The sequence below is a fragment of the Narcine bancroftii genome, chromosome 9, assembly GCF_036971445.1.
Source record: "Narcine bancroftii isolate sNarBan1 chromosome 9, sNarBan1.hap1, whole genome shotgun sequence".
Taxonomy (NCBI): domain Eukaryota; kingdom Metazoa; phylum Chordata; class Chondrichthyes; order Torpediniformes; family Narcinidae; genus Narcine; species Narcine bancroftii.
In genome coordinates this window covers 112035710-112058481 of record NC_091477.1, presented here as the reverse complement: position 1 = coordinate 112058481, position 22772 = coordinate 112035710, and the positions used below count along the sequence as shown (strand labels likewise).

The 22772-nt window shown below is 39.6% G+C and overlaps 1 protein-coding gene and 1 long non-coding RNA gene across 6 annotated transcripts in view; one reads left to right on the top strand and one right to left on the bottom strand.

The window, feature by feature from the left end:
* The window catches only part of LOC138742651 (uncharacterized), a 42137-nt gene extending 27346 nt beyond the window's left edge, over positions 1-14791 (top strand). For 3 of the 5 annotated variants that reach the window (XR_011344339.1, XR_011344343.1, XR_011344342.1), the window contains exons 3-4: positions 1816-1883; positions 12170-14791. This is a non-coding gene — a long non-coding RNA (uncharacterized lncRNA). Of the gene's footprint in view, positions 1-336; positions 387-1815; positions 1884-12169 lie in introns of all 5 variants that reach the window. The other 2 variants (XR_011344340.1, XR_011344341.1) reach the window with 1 other exon arrangement.
* A 2390-nt stretch (positions 14792-17181) lies between these two features.
* Positions 17182-21236, bottom strand: rnf7 (ring finger protein 7). The gene is made up of 3 exons (XM_069897887.1): positions 21025-21236; positions 18931-18978; positions 17182-17516 (listed from the first exon to the last, which is right to left on the bottom strand). The coding sequence occupies exons 1-3, from the start codon at positions 21188-21190 to the stop codon at positions 17398-17400; spliced, it is 333 nt and encodes a 110-aa protein (XP_069753988.1). The 5' UTR covers positions 21191-21236; the 3' UTR covers positions 17182-17397.
* Between the last annotated feature and the right edge of the window lie 1536 nt (positions 21237-22772).

Below are 22772 nucleotides of genomic sequence, written 5' to 3'. Positions count from 1 at the left end.
TTTTGTACCATTAAATACCTCACAGATTTCCCTAAGTACCTATGGTGTTCTTTGTTGGGATTATGATGCTTCAGAGATTTCTGTCTTAAGGAGATTTCATGTTTCATTGTCAGAACTATTTATGAAATATGTTTGATTACATATTTAAATAGGTGGATAGCTACATACAGTGCCTTCCATATTTTCCCCTGTGATCCACAGTTTTAAATTTGTTTTTGAACAGTTCACATATAATTAACGTGCACATAGCAGATTTTATTCAAGGTTATTTGTGTACATTTTGGTTTGACCATGTAGAAATTACAGGACTTTATATATACAGTCTCCTCATTTCAGGGCACCATAATGTTTGGGACATTTGGCTTCACAGGTGTTTGAGTACTCAGGTACGTTTAATTGTTTTATTGATGCAGGTGTAAGAGAGCTCAGCTTGATTCTTTTTTTTAAATTGATTTTTTAATTGAAGTTTAAACAAACATTTCCATAAGATGTATCTCAGAATTTATTCATATTTGCTATGATTTTCCACATATTTATTCTTATTGAGAGAAGACAGAACGAGAAAAAAGAGAAAATTGTACAAGTAGGGAGTGATTTTTTTTCAACATAATCATTAATTTGTAAGAATAAGGTCAGACCTATGAGGTATTATGCAGTTTAACCATTTTTCCCAGTATGAATCAAATTGTTCCAATTTATGATTAACAGATGCTGTTATCTTCTCTATTTTATAACTGTCCATTATAATTTCCTTCCATGCGTTTAAAGTTGGGCTCTCCTGTGATAACTATTTCCTAGTAAGAGTCTTTTTTACCAGCCACCAGTATTAAATTAATTAAATAAATATTTATCTCTTTTCAACCATTCTTGGGATATATATCAAAAATATATGGCTTACTTTCTAAGGGTACTGCACATTTAAAAATGCCTTGTAAGGGATTGTGTATCCCACTCCAATAATCTGATAAGAGGGCAGTCCCAAAAAAAATGGTAATGGTTTGTATTTTGATTTCCACAATTTCTCCAGCAAACAGGGAAGTTACTATCATCATGGTATTTCTGAGAGGGTGTAATAAAATATCTTATCTCTGTGAACTGGTACACTTCCATTGATAACTCCTTGTTATTGTCTGTTCTACCTCAGATAAAGTTATCCCTCCTTCCTTCTCCCATTTTGTTTTAATGTATGAATTTGAGTGAGTTTTAGGATTTGACAGACCCTTATATACACTTGAAATTATCTTACTACCATTATCTGGATTATATGCTTTTATAAACAGTTCTATCAAACATGTACTTGCCTTGGTTACATTTATAATGTGTTTGTCTTTAAGCATTTTAAAACTGAATAATATTCCTTCTTTCATTATATTACAAAGAACTGTTATTTCTTTAGCTAGTCATTCCTTAAATCTATCATCCAATTTATTTGGAGTGAAATCCAAGTTGTACGCACACCATTTATGAATTGCAATATCTCCCTCTAACTTATATTTTTTATAGTATTTTTCCATATTTTAAGAGTCCATTTCACCCATGGGTTATCAATACTATTTATGTATCTTTGTGGGTTGTTATCAGCCAAAATTGCCTGTATGAGGATGAAAAGTATCTTTGCCTCAATATTTTTTCATTGAGCATCATATGGCTCAACTGCAAAATAATAATCTTTAAGAGAAGGTAGGCCCCATCCTCCCTTTTCCTTGGCTAATTGCAAAGTTTTGAGATGAACTTTAGGCCTTTTACCTTGCACATATATCTTGAAAACATTTTATCCCATTCATTAAATTGATTTTTACGAATCTCTATTGGTAGGGTCTGAAAACAACAGTCCACAGCCATCTGCCGTCCAACAAGTAAGAACTACATCAATCTTCTCCCTGGTATGTTTCTCATCTTGCTGAAAATGAATGTTGATTAAATATGTTCTGAATTGCACAGGTTATTTGCACTTCCTTTTTGTTTATATTTCTCTCTTTTATATATATGTAATTTTTGACGAGTTTTTTTTGCACTAACAATAAATAGAAATCCTGCCTGACCCACCAGAAAAAGAATCTCAGAGTTGTATATGGTGTCATGTATGTACATTGACAATAAATCTGAACTTTGAACTTTTTGAACATTGAACATTGAGATTATGAACAATGTATAAGGCATTTTAAGACAAAATGTAAGCTGCATTTTAATCAAGACAGATTGGCACAATGTATTAAATGGATGGAACCTAACAGCAATTGCAGTGACAGGGTTATAAGGTCAAGAATCAAATTAAATGTTCCAGATACTTTAGATGCTTAATTTTAGAAGAGATAGTCAGGATGAAAAAGGAAAAACAGGCAGAATGGAAGCAATAGAGAGAAATAATCTTTGGTCAAGTAGAATTGATTTGGAGAGAGTGAAGTGGTAAGAGATTGAGAAGTTATTTGTCTAGAGAGACTTGAGTGTGTTTTTATACATCTCACTGAAAGTGAGATGCAGTTAAAACAAGAAATTAGAAGAGTGAAACAGTATTTTTGGCCTTTATAGTGAGGATTTGAGTACAAGAATCAAGGCATCGCTGGAGGAGTCACGTGATGGAGTAGTGGCTGGTAGGAGAATACCAGCCCTCTCCAGAAAAGAAGGAAATAAGTAAAGAAAAAGCAAAGCCACAAACACACAAACCACAACAAATAAAAAATAAAGGTGTGGAGGAAATGGCACCAAAGAAAGAAAAGCCAAAAACAACGGGAAGAAAAGAAGAGGGAAAGATGCTGGAAGAGAAAGGTGAAGGCCTTACCTGTACGAAGAAGCAGGGACCTGCCATGGAAAGAGAAGCCCACTCCCTGAGGTCAGTGGAAACCCTGCAGGGTCGCGACCCACTGAATGCAGGACTACAAAGATGGCTCACAGAGCCAAACAGAGGTGCGCAACCGTGCATGACAAAGACAACACTGACGGGAGGGGGGACCAGCTGTGGAGTGGAACTCCACAGCTTGAACAGCTGAGAAAGACCCGACAGCAGGGCTCCCAACAGGAAGATATAGAAAATAATGGGAACGGGAGGGAGGAGAATGAAAAAAGGAAATCAGAGACACAGCAGATGACCAGCCCAGAGGAAGAGGACCAACATGAAGACACCATAAAAAAACCCCAGCAAACTGAGATAAAAAGCCCAACAAGAAAGTCAGAAGAGACACAGATATATATGTTATAAGGAAGAGAGGTAGAGGATACAGATCCTGGAGCGGACACAGGGGAAGAGGAGGGAGAACATCAAGCTCTGCACAGAGAAATAGAAGATAAAGGGAATGGACTGTACATAGATAGAAATTTTTTTGAAGAATATATGGAAGCAGTAAAAGAATGGCAGACACGAGAATTTAATGAAATAAAAAGAATAAAAGGTACAGAAGAAAAAGTGAGTAGATTAGAGATGGTCATGACAGAAATAGGGAAAAGAGTAGACAAGGTGGAAGAACAAGAAACAGCCGTAGAAATGGAAGTGGACGACTTAAAAAGGAAATTGGAAGAATCTGATAAAAAAGTTAAAGAAACACAGGAGTTGTTAGCTCAGAAGATGGATATAATGGAAAACTATAATAGGAGAAACAATATAAAGATAATGGGCCTTAAGGAAGATGAAGAAGGCAAAGATATGAAAGAATTTATAAAAGAATGGATCCCCAGGGTCCTAGGAATGCCAGAAATACAGGAAGGAATGGAAATAGAAAGGGCACACAGAACATTAGCCCCAAAACCACAGCCACAACAAAAACCAAGATCCATAATAGTAAAATTCCTGAGATATACAACAAGAGAAAATATATTAGAGAAGGCAATGAAAAAAATGAGAGAAGACAAAAAGTCACTGGAATACAAAGATCAAAAAAATGTTTTCTACCCAGACATAAGTTTTGAGCTCCTGAAGAAAAGGAAGGAGTTTAATGCAGCAAAATCGATCCTATGGAAGAAAGGCTATAAATTTATGTTAAGATATCCAGTGGTGCTTAAAATAATTATCCCGGGCCAGCAAAGCAGACTGTTCTCGGATCCGGAGAAAGCATGAGAATTTGCAGAACGCCTGCAAAACAGACAGAGAGATGAAGAGATATAACAAGAACAAGAATGATGACAAACTTCATATAAAGAAGAAAAATAATGTATAAGTAAGAACTAAGAAGGGGAAGAAAGGAAGTAAGGGGGGAATTAAGAGGGTGAGCTTTGTTATATGTGAAGATAAAAGTATTTTCTGGAGGGGACTGGGTGGGAGAGAATAACAGTCACTGCGAAATCAGTTGACGCTTGCAAGTGGGTTCGCAATCCAAATGGAGAGGGGAGTTGTGGTTGCCCGGCAAGGGACAAGGGGCAACTCAGAGAGTGGGGGGACATTTGGGGTTAAGGGAATTTTAGATGTGGGAATAGTGGAAATATTTTATGTTTTAGAAGTGTTGTCTTACTGTGTGTTCAAAAAAGAAAACAGAAATGGATAAGGAGGAAAGGTGGTGGTGAGGAAATGGAAATGAGAGGTAAACAAAGTATGAAATGGCCATGTTGATCTATATGACTATAAATATTAACAGAATACATAACCAAATCAAAAGGAAGAGGCTGTTAAATTTACTGAAGAAAGAAAAGGTTGATATAGCATTCGTGCAGTGAACACATCTAACTGAAGTGGAACACAAGAAATTAAGGAGAGACTGGGTAGGGCACGTAACGGCAGCATCATATAACTCAAAAGCCAGAGGTGTAGCGATATTAATCAATAAAAATGTACCAATCAAAATAGAGGAGGAAATAATAGTTCCAGCAGGGAGATACGTAATGTTAAAATGTCAGATATATTCAGAATTCTGGAATTTGCTCAATGTATATGCACCTAATGAAGAGGATCAAAAATTTATGCAAGATATCTCTTTGAAGATTGCAGATATGCAGGGGAATATACTGATAGGAGGGGACTTTAACCTTAATTTGGACTCATAGATGGATAAAACTGGAAAAATGACTAGCAGAAAGAACAAAGTAACCAAATTTATGGTTAAATCGATGCAGGAAATGCAACTTTTGGATATATGGAGGAGACAACACCCAAAGGAGAAGGAATACTCATATTATTTGGGTAAACATAAAACATACTCAAGGATAGACCTGTTCCTGTTGTCAGCCCACATCCAAGGGAGAGTTAGGAAAACGGAATATAAAGCTAGATTGTTATTGGATCACTCACCCCTGTTATTAGCAATAGATCTGGAGGACATCCCACCGAGAACGTATAGATGGAGATTAAACTCCATGCTACTTAAAAGACAGGATTTTAGAGAATTCATTGAGCAAAAAATTAAAATGTACTTTGAAATAAATACGGAATCAGTGAAAGATAAATTTATACTATGGGATGCAATAAAAGCTTTCATCAGAGGGCAGATAATAAGTTATGTAACTAAGATGAAGAAGGACTACAATCAGGAAATAGAATAGCTGGAAAAGGAAATAGCAAGTACAGAAAAAGAATTAGCAATAAGGGAAGATACAACAAAAAGAAGAGAATTGGCAGACAAAAAAATAAAATATTAAACACTACAAACATACAAGGTGGAGAAGAACATAATGAAGACAAAGCAGAAGTATTATGAGCTAGGAGAAAAAACGCACAAAATACTAGCTTGGCAGCTTAAGAAAGAACAAACTAAAAGAATGGTATTGGCATCAAGGAAAAAGGACAAACAAATTACATATAACCCAACGGAGATCAATGAAAACTTCAAGGAATTCTACGAGCAACTATATTGAACTGAGAATGAAAGGAAAGAAGACAAAATAGATGAGTTTCTAGCTAAAATTGAACTACCAAAATTGCAAGAAGAGGAACAAAATAAATCAATAAAATAATTTGAAATAGAGGAAATACAGGATATATTAAAAAAACTACCGAACAATAAAACGCCGGGAGAGGATGGACTCCCAATAGAATTCTATAAAACATTTAAAGACTTATTAATTTCTCCTCCCCTGGAAGAAATGAACCAGATTGAAGAAACATAAAACATGCCAGATTCATGCAAAACAGCAATAATTACAGTAATACCAAAGACGGGAAAAGATCCACTAACACCAGCAAAGTATCTCTACTTAACACAGATTATAAGATAATAGCTAAACTATTAGCAAACAGATTGACCGACTGTGTACCAAAAATAGTAAAACTAGATCAAACTGGATTTATTAAGAAAAGACAAACAATGGACAATATCTGTAAGTTCATTAACTTAATCCATGCAGTACAAGGAAACAAGATGCCAACAGTGGCATTTGCCTTAGACGCAGAGAAAGCCTTTGACAGAGTAGAATGGAATTATTTATTGATTTATATATTTCAACCTACCAGAGAAATATATTAATTGGATTAAAGCATTATATAAGGGACCATTGGCGAAAGTGACAGTAAATGGATAAATATCAAACCAATTTAAATTAAGCAGGTCAACTAGGCAGGGATGTCCACTATCTCCCTCACTGTTCGCGTTAGCTATAGAACCACTGGCAGAACTGATAAGAACAGAAAATAAAATAATAGGGATAAAAATAAAAGAGAAGGAATATAAAATCAGTCTATTTGCAGATAACGTCATAGTATACTTAAACAGAACCAGAAATATCAATAAAAGAATTACATAAGAAATTGAAGGAATATGGAGATGTATCAGGGTACAATATCAACGCAAATAAAAGTGAAACAATGCCAATGAATAATGCGGATTTCACAAAGTTTAAGAAAGAATCACCATTTAGATGGCAAACACAAGCAATTTGATACCTAGGTATACAGCTAGATAATAATCTAGGCCATCTATACAAACTAAATAATCAGCCATTAATGAAGAAATTACAAGACGACTTAGAACATTGGAAAGACTTACCACTAACACTGATAGGAAGGGTAAATTGCATTAAAATGAATGTCTTCCCAAGGATACAATACCTATTCCAATCGTTACCAATTCACCTAACAGAGAAATTCTTCAAGGAGCTAAAGAAAATAATAAGGAAATTCTTATGGAAAGGAGGGAAACCGAGGATAGCGCTAGATAAATTAACAGAATGGTACAAACAAGGGGGCTTACAGCTACCAAACTTTAAGAATTATTATAGAGCAGCACAATTAAGATACCTATCAGATTTTTATCAAACAAGGGAAAAACCAAATTGGACCAGATTAGAGCTAGATAAAATAGGGGAGAAGGTACCTGAACATATACTATATTAGTGGGATGAAAATCTGGTGCAACATAGGAATTCACCAGTACTGCACCATCTGCTCAACATTTGGAAGAAAATTCACGTAGAAAGGAATAAAACAAATTATCAACTACCAACATTAATATTGATGCAAAATCAACTAATCCCTTTCTCAATAGATAACCTTTCCTTTAGAGAATGGGAGAGAAAAAGGATCAAAAGAATAGAAAATTGTTTTTTGGGAAATAAATTATTATCTTTTGGACAAATATGGTATAACTCACGGTACAATGTTTGCATACCACCAACTGAAAACCTACTTGAAGGACAAATTGGGAAGCAGGTTGAGGTTACCAGAGGAAGCAGTTTTGAATATGTGATTACAGACACAATGATAATTAAAAGATTTATAACAAACATGTACATCAAACTGCAAGAGAAAGAGAATGAGGAAACAAGCTGTAAACCCAAACAAAAATGGGAACAAGGTCTAAACATAAAGATAAAGAATGAAACATGGGAAAAGCTATGCTCTGGAACTATGAGAAATACAATAAACACGAGGTTACGCATGATACAATATAATTGGTTACACAGGCTATACACCACACCCCAAAAGTTAAATAAATGGGACCCAACAGTATCAGACAGATGTTTTCGCTGTAAGAAGGAAACGGGAACAACAGTACATGCAATTTGGGCATGTGAGAAAGTGGAAAAGTTTTGGGAAGATCTAAATCAGGTATTAAATAAAATCACAAAAAGAAACATACCAAAAAATCCAGAGATCTTTCTTATAAGAAGTAAAGAACTTGGACTCGATTTGGATGGAGCACAAAAAAGATTTATTATGATAGCCTTTGCTGTAGCAAAAAAATGTATTGTCAACCTGGAAATTAGAAGATAGCCTGAGAATACAGCAATGGTATGAAATGAATAAATGTATTCCATTGGAAAAATAACATATAATTTAAGAAATAATATCACAGTATTCGAACAAATTTGGGAACCGTACATGGAACACAACAGAGAAGTCCTACCACGGACCTCCACCGCCTAAAATGACAGAAGGAGAAGACGAAATGAACTGACCCAGTGTGTAAAAGTAGATGACACAAATTTCTTGTTTATTTTCATTGTGTGATGACATTGTTTAATGGGTTTAATGTATCACATAGGTTGAACGTTGAGTGGGTGGGGGGTGAAGGAGGGAGGGAAGGGAGGGGGGAAAAGGGGAGAAAATGACACTGTGTATATTCAAGAGGGAAATGTTTGTGTGTATTTTGGTTAATATGGTTCATAGTGTGAAAAATTAAAAAAAATTAAAAAAAGAATCAAGGCATCAAGTATAATTAAATGCACTCTGGTGATTTCACATCTGGATATTGTGAACAGGCTTCTCTATTTAAGGGAGATTTGTAACAGAGAAGGAGTGATGATTTGCCAGTTTGATTCCTGAGATAGAGGATTTGTCTTATGAGGGGAGATTAAGCAAATTGGGTTGGTATTCTCCTGACTTTAGAAGTATGAAATGTAATCTGATTGAAACATACAAAAAAGATTACATGTTTTGACAGGGGAGATTGAGGTTTTATCTCTTTGTGTTGTCCACAAACTGGGACTAAAGTGTCAAAATAAATAACAGTTAACATCCAGAGGATAACAAACACTTGGAATTATCTACCCAAAAGGGCTATGGAAGGGAGCAATATTGGTGGATCAAGGGTTATGAGATTATCTTAGCAAAATGGCAAAGATCAGCCATCATCTTAGTGCATTGTGAAGAAGGTATAAAGGGCCATAATTTGGAAGTCTGACATGGATTTAGATATAGAAAGATGGCATGCTGAAGTTCGGAGTTGTATACTACTTTAGAAAATTACTTATGATTTAAGAGACAAATATATATTTTGGAAGATGTGGAGCCCATATTTACAAAATATGGGTGTTAATATTTAAATGAAGCTCTGACATTCCCTTTCTCCTTAAGGTCTCAGTATACTATAAGAAACTGTACTCAAGAACTAGTCAACCTCTGTCTTCTCCCTTTCTTATTCTTCTCTTTTTCTTTTTTTCTTTGTAGGAGGATAGAGGGGGAGGGGTGGTATATAGAGAGGTCTTCTTATTCCTTTTTTCTTTTTATATGCTACATATATTTGTATTGATTTGAATTATTTCCATTATGTGCTTTATTTGTGTGATTCTAAATTTATAAATAAAATTTGAAAATGGTACATAGGGTCAAAGTTCAATTTTCTTGTCAGAGTACATAATGACATCATATGAGATTCCTTTCCCAACTTTCAATTTATTGGTAACTGTAAATTGTACTCAGGAAGATACATATACAAAAGGGAGAAATATAAACAAACTGACTGCGTAATACCGATATAATGAATGATAAATAATGTGCAAAGGAAGAGTCCTTAAATGAGTCTCTGAATGGGTCTGTTGTTTAGGAGTCTGATGGTTGAGGGGTAGCAACTGTTCCTGGTATAGAGTCTTGTGGCCCATACAGTATACCCCTTTTCTAAGGGCAGCAGCAAGAATAGAGCATGTCCTGGGTGGTGTGGGTTTTTGATGATTGCTGCTGTCCTCTGACGGCAGTGTTCCCTGTAGATATACTCAATAGTGGGGAGGGTTTTGCCTGTGATGCCATGGGCTGTGTTCACTACCTTTTGAAGGGCTTTACACTCAAGAATTCCCATACCAGACCGCGATGCAGCAACTGGTCAGCACACTTTCCACCACACCTCTGTAGAAATTTGCCAGGATTTCTGCTGTCATACCAAACCTCCGCAAACTTCTGAGGAAATAGAGGTGCTGGCTGATGTGCTTTCTTCATGATGCCAATGGTATGTTAGGTCCAGGAAAGATCCTCCAAGATAGTAACACCCAAGAACTTAAATTTGCTCACCTTCTCCACCTCTGCTATCCCCCAATGATCATTGGATTAAATACCTCTGGCTTTCCATTCCTAAAGTCATCAATTAGCTCCTTGGTTTTGGTGATATTGAGTGCAAGGTTGTTGTGGCGCACCATTCAGCCAAGTTTTTAATCTCCATTGTGTATGGTGCCTCATCCCCTTCCTTGATACAATCCACTACTGTGGTATCATCGGCAAATTTGTAAATGGTGTTATTGTCGTATCGAGCCATACAGTTGTAGGTGTAAAGTGAGTAGAGCAGGGGACTTCTGTTAAAACTGTTAGAAGTTAGAACTTCTGGTATCACACTAATTAGACATTCCTCTGATAATCTCAGTATTTTGGAAGTAATTTTCCAATTGAACTTCAAATTTCTGGAAATTCAAGTTTCCTCCGGGTGCTCCGGTTTCCTCCCATTGTTTGAAATGTACAAAAGTTGTAGGTTAGTTGAGATATTTGGGCGGCACAGGCTCATGGGTCAGAAGGGTCTGGTTCCAAGTAGTATGTCAAAATTTAAATTAAATATGCCTTGTGCAGCAGTGTGGATCTAATGTTTTCAAGGATTATCTTTTCAGCCTAACCTAGTTTAATCTTGAGAACCATGCGAGGACTGTTTCTGACAGTTTCTTTATACAGACTCTTCTGAGCACAACATTTTCTGAGAGCTGAGAACTAATTTTCTGAGCACTGTTAAGGGCTTGTAAGTGTGCAATAATGTTAGTTTTTGTCTCTTCACTGCTGATGTTTTTATTCTTTTCACAATATATAACCATTTTAAGGGATTGTTTTCAAAATAATAGCAATTTTTACATAGAGGTTGGACAGTTTAAGAATTATAGTAACTTGGTTACTAAGAAATGAAACAAAGCAAGTCTAATTTAGTTGAATAATTGATTTAAAAAAAACGTCAAAGTCTAGTAATGTACCATGAATGTTCTTCAAGAAAATATTAAAGATTTTAAACTGATAAATTTGAAAACAAATTACTGTTATTTAATTAATGAATTTTCCAATTTATGTTGGTATATCTGGATCAAAACATTTATAGGAATTGTAATGAAATATGAAAGCTAAGTAAGATATAATACAGGTATCAACATAGAAAACCTTCAGCTACCTGTGAAAGTGAAAATCACAAGATCAAATGGTGAAGAAGAATTAGTGCAGTTGGCCCATCGAGTTTGCTCTGTCAGTCAAATCATGGCTAATGTATAACATATAACAACATATAACAATTACAGTACGGAAACAGGCCATGTCGGCCCTTCTAGTCTGCACCAATTTAAGTGAACTCCACAAGTTCTACCTAGCTGCTCCCTGCCCATAACCCTCCAACCCCCTCACATCCAACCTCCTCTGAAATGTAAAATTAATTAAAATAATTGACCCTGCTGCAACCACCTCTTCCGGAAGTTATTTTTCCTTTCAGCCCCATTCACCCATCTTCTCACCATAACCGTTGACACCCTTACTACTCAAGAGCCAGTCAACCTCTGTCTTAAATACACCCAATGACTTGGCCTCTACATCCTGTCCATGGCAACGAATTCCATAAGATTCTTAAAGCTTGAACTTGAACTAAGTAACAATGACCAAAGACAGTGAAAATCAGTTAATAGTGATTATAATTGAAAGATAAATATTGGGATTCATGTTCTTTTTGGAAGGAGTTTCATGGAATGTATTTTACAGTCAGAAAGCAGAGCATTTTTATATGGTGTCTTCACCATAGTAAAAAAAAATCCAAACTATGAATGATGACCAGAAGCTCAATGAAACATCTTAAGAAATGTTCAAAAAGGTGAAAGAGACATGGAATGAAGATTTAAGGAGTTTGAGGCAATGGGGAAGTTTGAATACAAGGAAAAGGATTCTAAAATCAAGGCACTTCCTATTGGGAATAACTTAAGTAATAAAATTCAATTGTGAAGGATTCTTAAAGAAAAAAATAGAAATGGAGAAACAAAGATTTTTTGGGAATGATTTCAACAGTTTAATTTTCATTATTTTTTTTAAATTTAGGGATACAGCATGGTAACAGGCCCCTCCAGCTCCTGAACCTGTGACACGTAAAAACACCCATGTGACCAACTAACCTACAAACCCTGTACGTCTTTGGAATGTGGGAGGAAACCAGAGCACCCAGAGGAAACCTATGCATTCACAGAGAGAAGATACAAATCCCTTACAGACAGTGCTGGATTCAAACTAGAAATGTAATAGCATTGCACTAACCATTAAAAACATAAAACAGTGCAGCACAGTACAGTCCTTCAGCCACAATGTGCCGACCAATGTAAACCTACTCCACGACAATCTAATTTTTCCCACCCTCGCACCCATAACCCTTTACTGTCTTACATCCATGCACCTGTCTAAGAGTTTTTAAAATGTTCCTATTGTACCAGCCTCCACCACCAGCCCAGGCAATGCATCTCAGGAACCCACTACTCTCTGTGTTTAAAAAAAAACCTTTGCCATCTCCTTTAAACTTTCCCCTATTCACCATTGATGTATCTGATCATCAAGGCTTCTCCACTTTGCATTCCAGAGTGCATTTCGGTTCCAGAAGGTGGTCTCTTGTTATGACTCATGGATGTCCTAATCTGTCATCAGATGACCCCAGGAACTGCAGTCATGCAACACGAGTAACACCGTTGAAATGTGACATTACAGTTTCCTGCTCACGATGTTAAGCTGTAAACATGACTGTCTCTGGTGGAGAAAGAATGGTCGAGGTCAGGAGTGGAAGAACATTATGAGGGTTGAAATAAATTCTGGAGAGAGGAAAGCTCAGTTGCACAGAAGGATTTGTAAACAAGAGAAGAATTTAAAATCCAAAGGGTTATATAACTAGAAGGAAATGGTCAGCAAGCAGAGAGCTAACAGGTAAGTTGGATTTGGTGCAAGTTAACATATAGCCAGCAAGTACATCAGGGAGTAGATAAACAGAGGATGGCCAGGAGTGCAATGGAATACTCATGTTCTAGTGGTTAAAAGAGTACCAGTGAGAGTTTCATCCTAATTATTTATACATATATATATTATATCTGCAAACAGCAGAGATCTTTATTTAACACCACTGGCCACAGTCCTTAATGACTCTTAAATTCCACCTCAAATCCCTCTGCTACTCCCTCTTTCTTCAAAATGTTCCCTAAAATGCATATCTTTTGGGTGGCTCTCATGTAGCTTTGCTAAATTCTACTTGACAACACTCTTCTGTAATGTCTTGGAATTATTTTTAGCAGGTTAAATTTGCTTTACAAATGCAGATTGTTGTGGTCTTTAACAGTAGGTAAATATTTATTCGATCTAATATTTCTGTGTGGTGTTGCCACAGCATGTGGATTAATTGGAGCAATGAATAAATAAATCTGCAGATGGAATCATCTGGACTTACCTGTTATTACATTAGACAGTTATGCTATACAATGATCCAAGTTGATTAAGATTAGTGCCTTGGACTACAGCACATGGAAGGAGCTCAGTTCATTAAATCCATCGAAATTAGAGACAAACTATTTTCCTTTGTCATGTTTACCCATCACGAATCAAAGGCACCAAAAGATAATTGAATACAGTACCAGATGATAAGCAGAATAGTATAAAGTGATCAGAAACACAAAAAAAATTTAAAGTGTACATCACAAATTGGTGTAAGGGAAGCAGAATAATGGTAATAACAATTCTCAGAATTCTGAGGAAATTTGACACGTTTGACCCAGGGTGACAATAGCAAAGACTAGAAGACATCTGTTTAAGGTGAGTGGAGGAAAGTTTAGGGAGGATATCAGAGGTAAGTTCTTTTTTACATATTAAATGACGGGTGCCCGGAATACATTGCCAAGGGCGGTAGTGGAGCCTGGTACAATAGGAATATTTAAGACTCTTACATAATCACATGAATGTAAGAAAAATTGACTTTTTTGATTGCTTTAAAATAGGATTACATAGGTTAGCACAACATTGTGGGGCGAAGAGTCTGTTCTGTGCTGTAATGTTCTATGTTCTAATGTCCAAAACTAGACCTTTGAGAAATATGACAACTGCAGATGCTGAAATCTTGAGCAAGCAGTGAACTGCTGGAAGAACTCAGCAGGTCCGGCAGATTCCATGGGGAAAAATATTTCGGGTTGGGATTCTTTATTGGGACCATCTTTATTCTTAATTGAGATGATATTTATTGAGATGAGGTTCAATCTTGTTCAAGAACAGCAACTCCATTTATTTGAATGGAGAGGAGTGGCAGACTTTGGGATGAATTGCATTAAGTTATTTTAAAAGGTAAAACTAATTTTGAAGCAATTTTCAAACTTTTGTTTTGTATTAATAGGTTTTCCGAATGTTTCTGAATCTCAAAGAATAAACATTCAAATACTTTCAGATGTTTGAAAGGTGGCTTCATTGGAATGTATGCTCACCCATCTATCAGTTTCCTTCATCTGTTTCATGAGTATGATCTGTTTAGCATCCCCAGACGTTTGACAAGGTTTACATGCAGGAGTATTGCAGCTATGCAAGGTCCCATCATTGAAAATGAGACATGCGCAAATCAGCAAGTTGACAGAAGGAGATCCAAGCAAGACTTGACTTGTGCATCAGCCACATGCTGCTAGCCAGAAATTCTCATCCAGTACTTTATCTGACTTCCTAACTTGTAGAATCCTTAAGTTGTTTTGACATATATAGTAATTAAAGTATCTAGAATGCATCGTGGAGTTAATTGTGATGTAATCATGAAATCCAAATCACTGTAGCGTCTGAAGAAACGGAATATGCAGAGCTCAATGTTTCCATTGTGAAATTAAACCAAAAATCTTCATTCTAGGTGCTTCCAAATTTGTTGCAGTTTAACAGAAGCTCATGCAACTATTTAATTTAGCTGATTATTCACAAGCTGATGACCTGCGGATAGAGATTAGATGTACAGTATAGTAATAGCTCAGCCTACCTTTGCATAAAGACAATTGGAATCCTATTAACAGACAACAGCTGCTTCATACATGTCCTGTAAACTGATGCTTTTAGAAATATACAGTACCTTGTTCCAAAAAATGTTTACATTCCAAACTATCCAATTAATCAATGGATTGAAAGATAAATAAATTAATATATTTATTGATCAAAGAGTGACATTAGAAAGACAATCAGATTGGCTGCTTGTTTTATCTATGATTGTTTTGGACACCAATCACTATCTTTACAGGGGTTGGAACCTGTGAGGAATTTATCTTGTGCTTTGGATCAGGAGACAGAACAAATGCTGGGATTTGACATTCTGTATTCTAAATGTCTACTGTACGGCTAGGGCACTTAGCAGGAGCATCAATAGATAAACATATCCTATTATTTGAATACCTAAATATAAGTGGCTGTATTTAATGTCTATTACTTTAAAATGGTGGCAGATTGGGTGGAGGTTCGCTGTTGCATCTTCTAATTCTCAATGCAATTATTGAATGTTAAGCAGAATTTGGGGAATAGGAAGAGTCCAGATTTTGTCTGATCTTTTGAAAACACGTTGTAAGATTTAGTGCTATTGTATTTAAATTACTCCCAAAAAACATGCTTGGATTCCAAAATAGTTGTTTGTAAAATGTGATGTAATTAGGACTGAAAGGGAATGTTCACCATTAGCAGAGAGAAGCTGGAGGGATACTAATTAAGTCCAATTGCCCATCCATTTAAATGTAGTGTTTGTATCAGACTCCACCACCACCTCTGGCAGGATGTTCCAGGTATCATCTACTTTGTATAAAAATAAATTCCACTCAGTTCTGCTTTAAAACATCTTCTCATCTTAATATTTCCATCTTGAAGTCTGTTTGCTCTACACCGCAAAACTCTGAATTTCATGACTTGTTCACGACAATAAATTCTGATTCTTGTTTCTGAGAAAATGTTTCAGTCTCTCTACATCTGTATACTTCTATCAGGTTAACCCTTAGTGACCTTCACTTCAGGAAACCCCAGCCAATCCAATCTCTCCCCATAATGGCAGCCTTCCAATCCAGGCAACATCCTTCTTGTGGTGCAACTGCGGCATTCTTAAATGCTGTTTGACCAGCATATTAAAAAAATTGATTCAATAAGCATTATGATCATTGAAATTAATACAGAATGTGTTTTGCTGATTCAAACAGGAATCAGAAGTTGGCTGTGATTAAAGAGATACGGTGAGCATCCACATATCTGCTGATCTATACAAACCTTTATTTTTGAATGCTAATAGATAGGGTGCAATCATACAAATGCTAAGAAGAGCTACAAGGCGTACAAGGCCTAGCCCTGCTCCTGTTTATGTTCTTATCAGTCTCTAAGGAAGTGAATGTTGATCTCAGAATCAGGCACCGTTCCTTAATTCAGCTATTTCAAGTTTGTGAGTTCACCATTTAATTACTCGGAACTTGCTGTCAGACAATAAAACTAGAGATATGAAAAATGGAGAGTAAAATCTGTTATCCAGAATTTAAGCAACTGGCAAAACAAAAATCATGGAAAAGGGTAAAAAAAATACATTTAAAATTGGCATGCCTTGCTGTTAGTTCTCCATTCACGCAATAGTCTCAAGCAACCTGTAAATTCCTGGTGGGGGGGGCGGTGGTGGTGGTGGTGGCAGGAGACCCTAATGATCCTCCTTGCTGCACTCTACAGCAGCTGTACCACACTTAACAGAGCTCCTGTAGAAAGTTGGCAGGTTGGTGGCTGGTAGCCAGGCTCACCTCAGTCTTCTTAAAAAGTGTAGTTGCTGTTGTGCCTTCCTGACAAGTGTGAAAATTTGCAACCAGGATAGGTCAGTGCTTAAGTGGACTCCAAGGAACTTGGTGCACTCTACTCTCTCCACTACCAAGCTATTAATGTGTAGTGGAGGGTGGTCGTCCCAGATCCTCATGAAGTCCACAGTGATCACCTTTGTCTTGTTCATGTTCAGATTCAGGTGTCCAATGTGAAAAATAAAATGCTATAAGTGGAGAAATTATCCAATATCCATATAAAAGTGACACCCAAATAAGAAACAGAACATCAGAAGATATTTATTACTCTCCAACTATTTAATAAATATGTACAAGTCATACCCAATGGCATTTGATTTATTTAAAACAGACAGATCATCTTCATTTAAAAAGGATGAGGGGATGCTGGGGCCACTGTTAAAATGTTCCCATGACAATAGCAAACTCACGTCTGTCGTTTCAAGCACACAACCTGCACCCATAAAGATAGTGATGAAAGATGGTGATACACCACTATTTTCCTATTCTTTGCACCACCCAGTCCTGCTGGCAGAGAGGGCAGCGATTGTTCTGTTTTACCCACAGCGACATGCAACAGTTGTGAAAGGAGTGGTTGCATTCTCCCCAAACCACTGTAAAACACAAAAAAAACCAGTTCACTTAGTATTACCAAAGAAAATGCGCGATTCCCTTCCAAACATAAAAATATTTGTGAATTATAACCTTCAAGTAGGAATATCAAATGATTATGAGTAATTTTCTTTGGAGTACACATTGATCCTGTGATTACAAAAATGATGGTGGTAATAGCCAAAGGGTTAAAAGTCTCCCAATATACTACAGACATCTGATCCATGGAGGTTCTATCCACATATCTCATGGTTATTCTTAGTTTAATTTTCACTTGATTAGTTTGCAGTAGTTTTGTCCACATTATTTATTTTGTTGCACTGAAATCACCACATTCGTACTGCCTGTGGTGGGTACTATAAAGCTACATTTTAAGAAAATTCAGTATGTTGTTGAGAACTCTATTGGACCTCTACAGGAATATTGTGGAAAGTATCTTTTTTTTCTTTCTTTGGCTTGGCTTCGCGGACGAAGATTTATGGAGGGGTATGTCCACGTCTGCTGCAGGCTCGCTGGTGACTGACAAGTCCGATGCGGGACAGGCAGGCACGGTCGCAAGGGAAAATTGGTGGGTTGGGGTTGGGTGTTTGGGCTTTTCCTCCTTTGCCTTTTGTCAGTGAGGTGGGCCCTGCGGTCTTCTTCAAAGGAGGTTGCAGCCCGCCGAACTGTGAGGCGCCAAGATGCGCGGTTGGAGGCGAGATCAGCCCACTGGCGGTGCTCGATGGGGCAGGCACCAAGAGATTTCTTTAAGCAGCCCTTGTACCTCTTCTTAGGGGCACCTCTGTCTCGGTGGCCAGTGGAGAGCTCGCCATAGAGCACGATCTTGGGAATGCGACGGTCCTCCATTCTGGAGACGTGACCCACCCAGCGCAGTTGGGTCTTCACTGGTTAAATCACAGCCTGCTATGGAAATCTGAATGCCCAGGAGCACAAGAGGCTGCTGAAAGAAACAGGATAGGTACTGACCTCCTAGCCATTGAAGACATCTGCATGAGGCGCTACCTCAAGAAGGCTGCAACGATCACCTTCAGCCAGGTGCAGAAGCCTGAAGCACGTCACCTCGAGGTAAAAAAAAGGGTTCTTTCCAACTGCTATTCGCAAGTTGAACCCTACCTTCATAACCCTAATTTAAGGCCAGAACTGACTCAATCCATTTTTTGCACTATTACCAACTGTGACTATTTAGATGACCCTTCTTTCTATTGTTTTGTGTACTTTATGTAACTCTGTGGCTGTAGCTAGTAAGACTTTCACTGCATTGTTACTTATGCAGATGACAATAAACTTGAGGTGATCTGCTCAAGAAACAAAGGGTAGACGACATTGAAAAATATTCTCCAATTAATTAAACCAAACTCTGATTTGCAAAATGATATTCAAGTACAGGAAAGCACAGATCACAACACAAGAACTTACCAACACAATCCTCTTGTTTGTTTTCAGCTTGACATCGGAGACAAGCATCTGAACAAAGAAACGGTGCAGTGGAAATTAGGGATCAAAATCGTCAGATTCAAGGATAGTTTTTCTATAGTGTTATCAGACTTTTAAATGGGCCCCTCAGCAATGAAATGCTACCTTTGCACTGTTCAAAATTAACCATTTTTCTATAACATTGCACTCTGCACTTTTGTTCTATTTTGCATTCAAGTATATGTCGTGTTGCACATAAATCAAAGCTTTTCAATGTATCTGGGTTCGCAAGTTAAGGTTTATTGCCTGCTTGACAAGAAACAATTTAATAAAAATCAAATTATTTTTGACAGTGATTACTGGTCTGTAAAATACTGTCCAACTGGATATTTTTCTTCCTGTTGCCTCTTGGCTGTGGTGGGATGTTCTTTCACTCCGATGGATTGGATGAAGAACAGAATGAAGTTGGTATGACCATGTCGAAGAGCTGTTTAAAATGTCATCAACAGAGTGTGACAGTGGGTAAATGGGAATATTCAGCTTCAATAGACAGTATCTACACTTTCTTTTCTCACATCACAGGATTTTAGACATTGTGGTAACGCTGTCTTCGAATAAATGTCAGTTGAAGCTTTATTTTTTTGACTTCTTTCTAACCCATTTGAACATTTGGTCACCTTGTAGCTCGGATTGCATCAACAGGGAGGAGAGTCCAGGACAGATCCTCAAGAGAGGTTGTCATCAAGGAGTTTGAAATTCTTGACCCTCTCCACTGCTGACCACCCCACCCCTGCCCCCCCCCCCCCCCCCCACTGAGGACTGGTTTGTGTTGTCTTGATTTCTTCAAGTCCACAATCATCTTCTTGGTTTTGCTAAGGTTAAGTGCAAGATTGTTGTTGTGATACCACTTAACGAGCTGATCTATCTCCCTCCTGTCTGCTTCCACATTGCCACCTGTGATTCTGCTGACAACCCTGGTGTCATCTATAGATTCACCTCTGAATAAAGTATATTTACAATGCTACAGCTTTGTGGCCCATCCTTTCTTCTGCACTTGTGGTGAATGATCCACATTTGATTTTTTTCAGCTGGCATATTTTATACTTTGCTGATATAAATGTTTCTAAACCGTGGTACCGGTAGCTGTATCTGACACCCCCACTCCCACCCACCCACCCTCCCTCCCTCCCTCCCTCCCTCTCTCCCTCCCTCCCTCCCTCTCTCCCTCCCTCCCTCCTCATAAACCCCCCACTTCCACCCACCCTCCCTCGTCATAAACTCCCCACTCCCACCCACCCCCCCTCCTTCCCCATAACCCCCCACTCCCTCCCCCCTCCCCATAACCCCCCCACACCCTCCCCCTCCCTCCCCATAACCACCCCCACTCCCACCCACCCTCCCCATAACCCCCCCTCCCTCCCCATAACCCCCCCTCCCTCCCCATAACCCCCCACTCCCTCCCCCTCCCCATAACCCCCCCACACCCTCCCCCTCCCTCCCCATAACCACCCCCACTCCCACCCACCCTCCCCATAAACCCCCCTCCCTCCCCATAACCCCCCCTCCCTCCCCATAACCCCCCCTCCTCCCCCTCCCCATAACCCCCCCACACCCTCCCCCTCCCTCCCCATAACCACCCCCACTCCCACCCACCCTCCCCATAAACCCCCCTCCCTCCCCATAACCCCCCTCCCTCCCCATAACCCCCCTCCCTCCCCATAACCCCCCTCCCTCCCCATAACCCCCCTCCCTCCCCATAACCCCCCTCCCTCCCCATAACCCCCCTCCCTCCCCATAACCCCCCCTCCTCCCCCTTAAACCCCCCCTCCTCCTCCCCCTTAAACTCCCCCTCCCACCCCATAACCCCCCCTCCCTCCCCATAACCCCCCCTCCTCCCCCTTAAACTCCCCCTCCCACCCCATAACCCCCCCTCCCCATAAACCCCCACTCCCTCCCCATAACCCCCCCGCACTCCCACCCTCCCCATCACACCCCCACCTTCCACTAACCCCACCCCCACAGCCCTTCCTGCCCCTCCCCGTCTCCCCACCACCCGAGTGCCCAGGCTGCAAGGCCGCGGCGGCGGCGGCTCCTTACCCATCACCTGCACCCTGCAGATGGCGCAGGTATCGCACTCCACGTCCCAGCTCCACATAGCCACAGCGTTCCACTTCTTCAGCGTGAACATCTTGTCGCCAGGTTTGCCCCCCGATCCAACCACATTGTGGACCGAGACCGGTTCCTCCACCTCCTCGTCCGCCATTCGCCCAGGGAGAGCCGCCCGCGCAGAGGCCAGCAGGGGGCGCAGCCACACGCTGCAATGCCGCAGTGCGACCACCAGGGGGGGGGGGGGGGAGAGCCCGGAGCGCCCGTCCAAAAGTAGCGCACTGCCACCAGGGGGCGCAGCCACACACTGAAATGACATATCGCGACCACCAGGGGACGCACAACCTGATCATGTGGGGTGGGTGGGGGGAATCAGAGGTGGAGAGGTTGAGCAAATTTTAGTTCTTGGGAGTCACTATTTGGAGGATGTTTCCTGGACCCAAACCCAAACCACCAATGGCATCGTGAAGAAAGCACGTCAACACCTGTACTTCCTCAGGAGCTTGCGGAGGTTTGGTATGACGCCAAAAACCCTGGCAAATTTCAACAGAGGTGTGACGGATAGTGTGCTGCACTTCGGTCTAATACGGTGAGACACCAATATCCCTGAGCATAAAGCCCTCCACAAGCCCAGGACATCATAGGTAAAACTCTCCCCACTATCAAGGACATCTACACAGAACGCTGCCATTGGAGAGCAGCAGCAATCATCAAGGATCCACACCACCCCTCCCATGCTCTGTTCTCGCTGCTGCCATCAAGAACGAGGTCTAGGTGCCATAAGACTCGCACCACCAAGTTCAGGGACAGCTGCTATCCCTCCACCATCAGACTCCTCAATGACAAATTCAATCAGACACTCATTTAAGGATTCTTACTTGTGCACTTTCTTGATTACTTTTATCTCAGTATTGCACAGTCAGTTTGTTTACATTTCTTTATTAGTTTACGGGTGAATGTTTTTTTTTGCACAACCAATAAGTAGCAATTCTGCCTCTCCTGCAGGAAAAAGGAATTAAGGGTTGTATATGATGTCATGTGTGTACTCTGACAATAAATCTGAAATCTGTAATGCTACTTTATGATCACTAGAGGCACAGTGACACCATCTAATGTACAGCAAGAGCCAGGATTCAGTGGTATCACACCCTGCCTTCACTCCAGTGTTACACCCTCCCTTCACTCTGGTATCACACCCTGCCTTCACTCCACAACCATTCCCTGCCTCCCTTCACTCCAGTTTGCTGGGCACAGAGGAGCTATTCCATGCCAGATCATCAGAGCTGTTCTCCTTCTTCAACAATGTAGTTTTCCCTCTACCACCAGCAACTCAGCGCTCACCCGCATATCCTCCAATACCCACATGTCTGCCCTGGCCCCCTCCACCCCACCAGCCTCCATATCCAACACATCCTCCTCCACCATTTCTGCTACCTACTACGTGATCCATATTCTCCATCCCCCCTCCTCTCCCTCTGGAGCCTACTTGTCCACTCCTCCATCCCTACATACCTGTCCCTGTGAACGCAAGATATGCTTCACTTGTGTGTACATCTCCTCCCTCACCATCGGGGAGTTTGCACAGACTGGGAGATCACCTGTTGAGCACCTCAACACTGAATGCTGCAATCGTGTGGATCTCTCAGTAGTCACTGTTATGGACCATGGACTGTTTTATTTCTGACCAGGGACAGTGACTGACTGTGCAGCGGGAGAGAAGAGCGAGTGCTGTGTGGAAC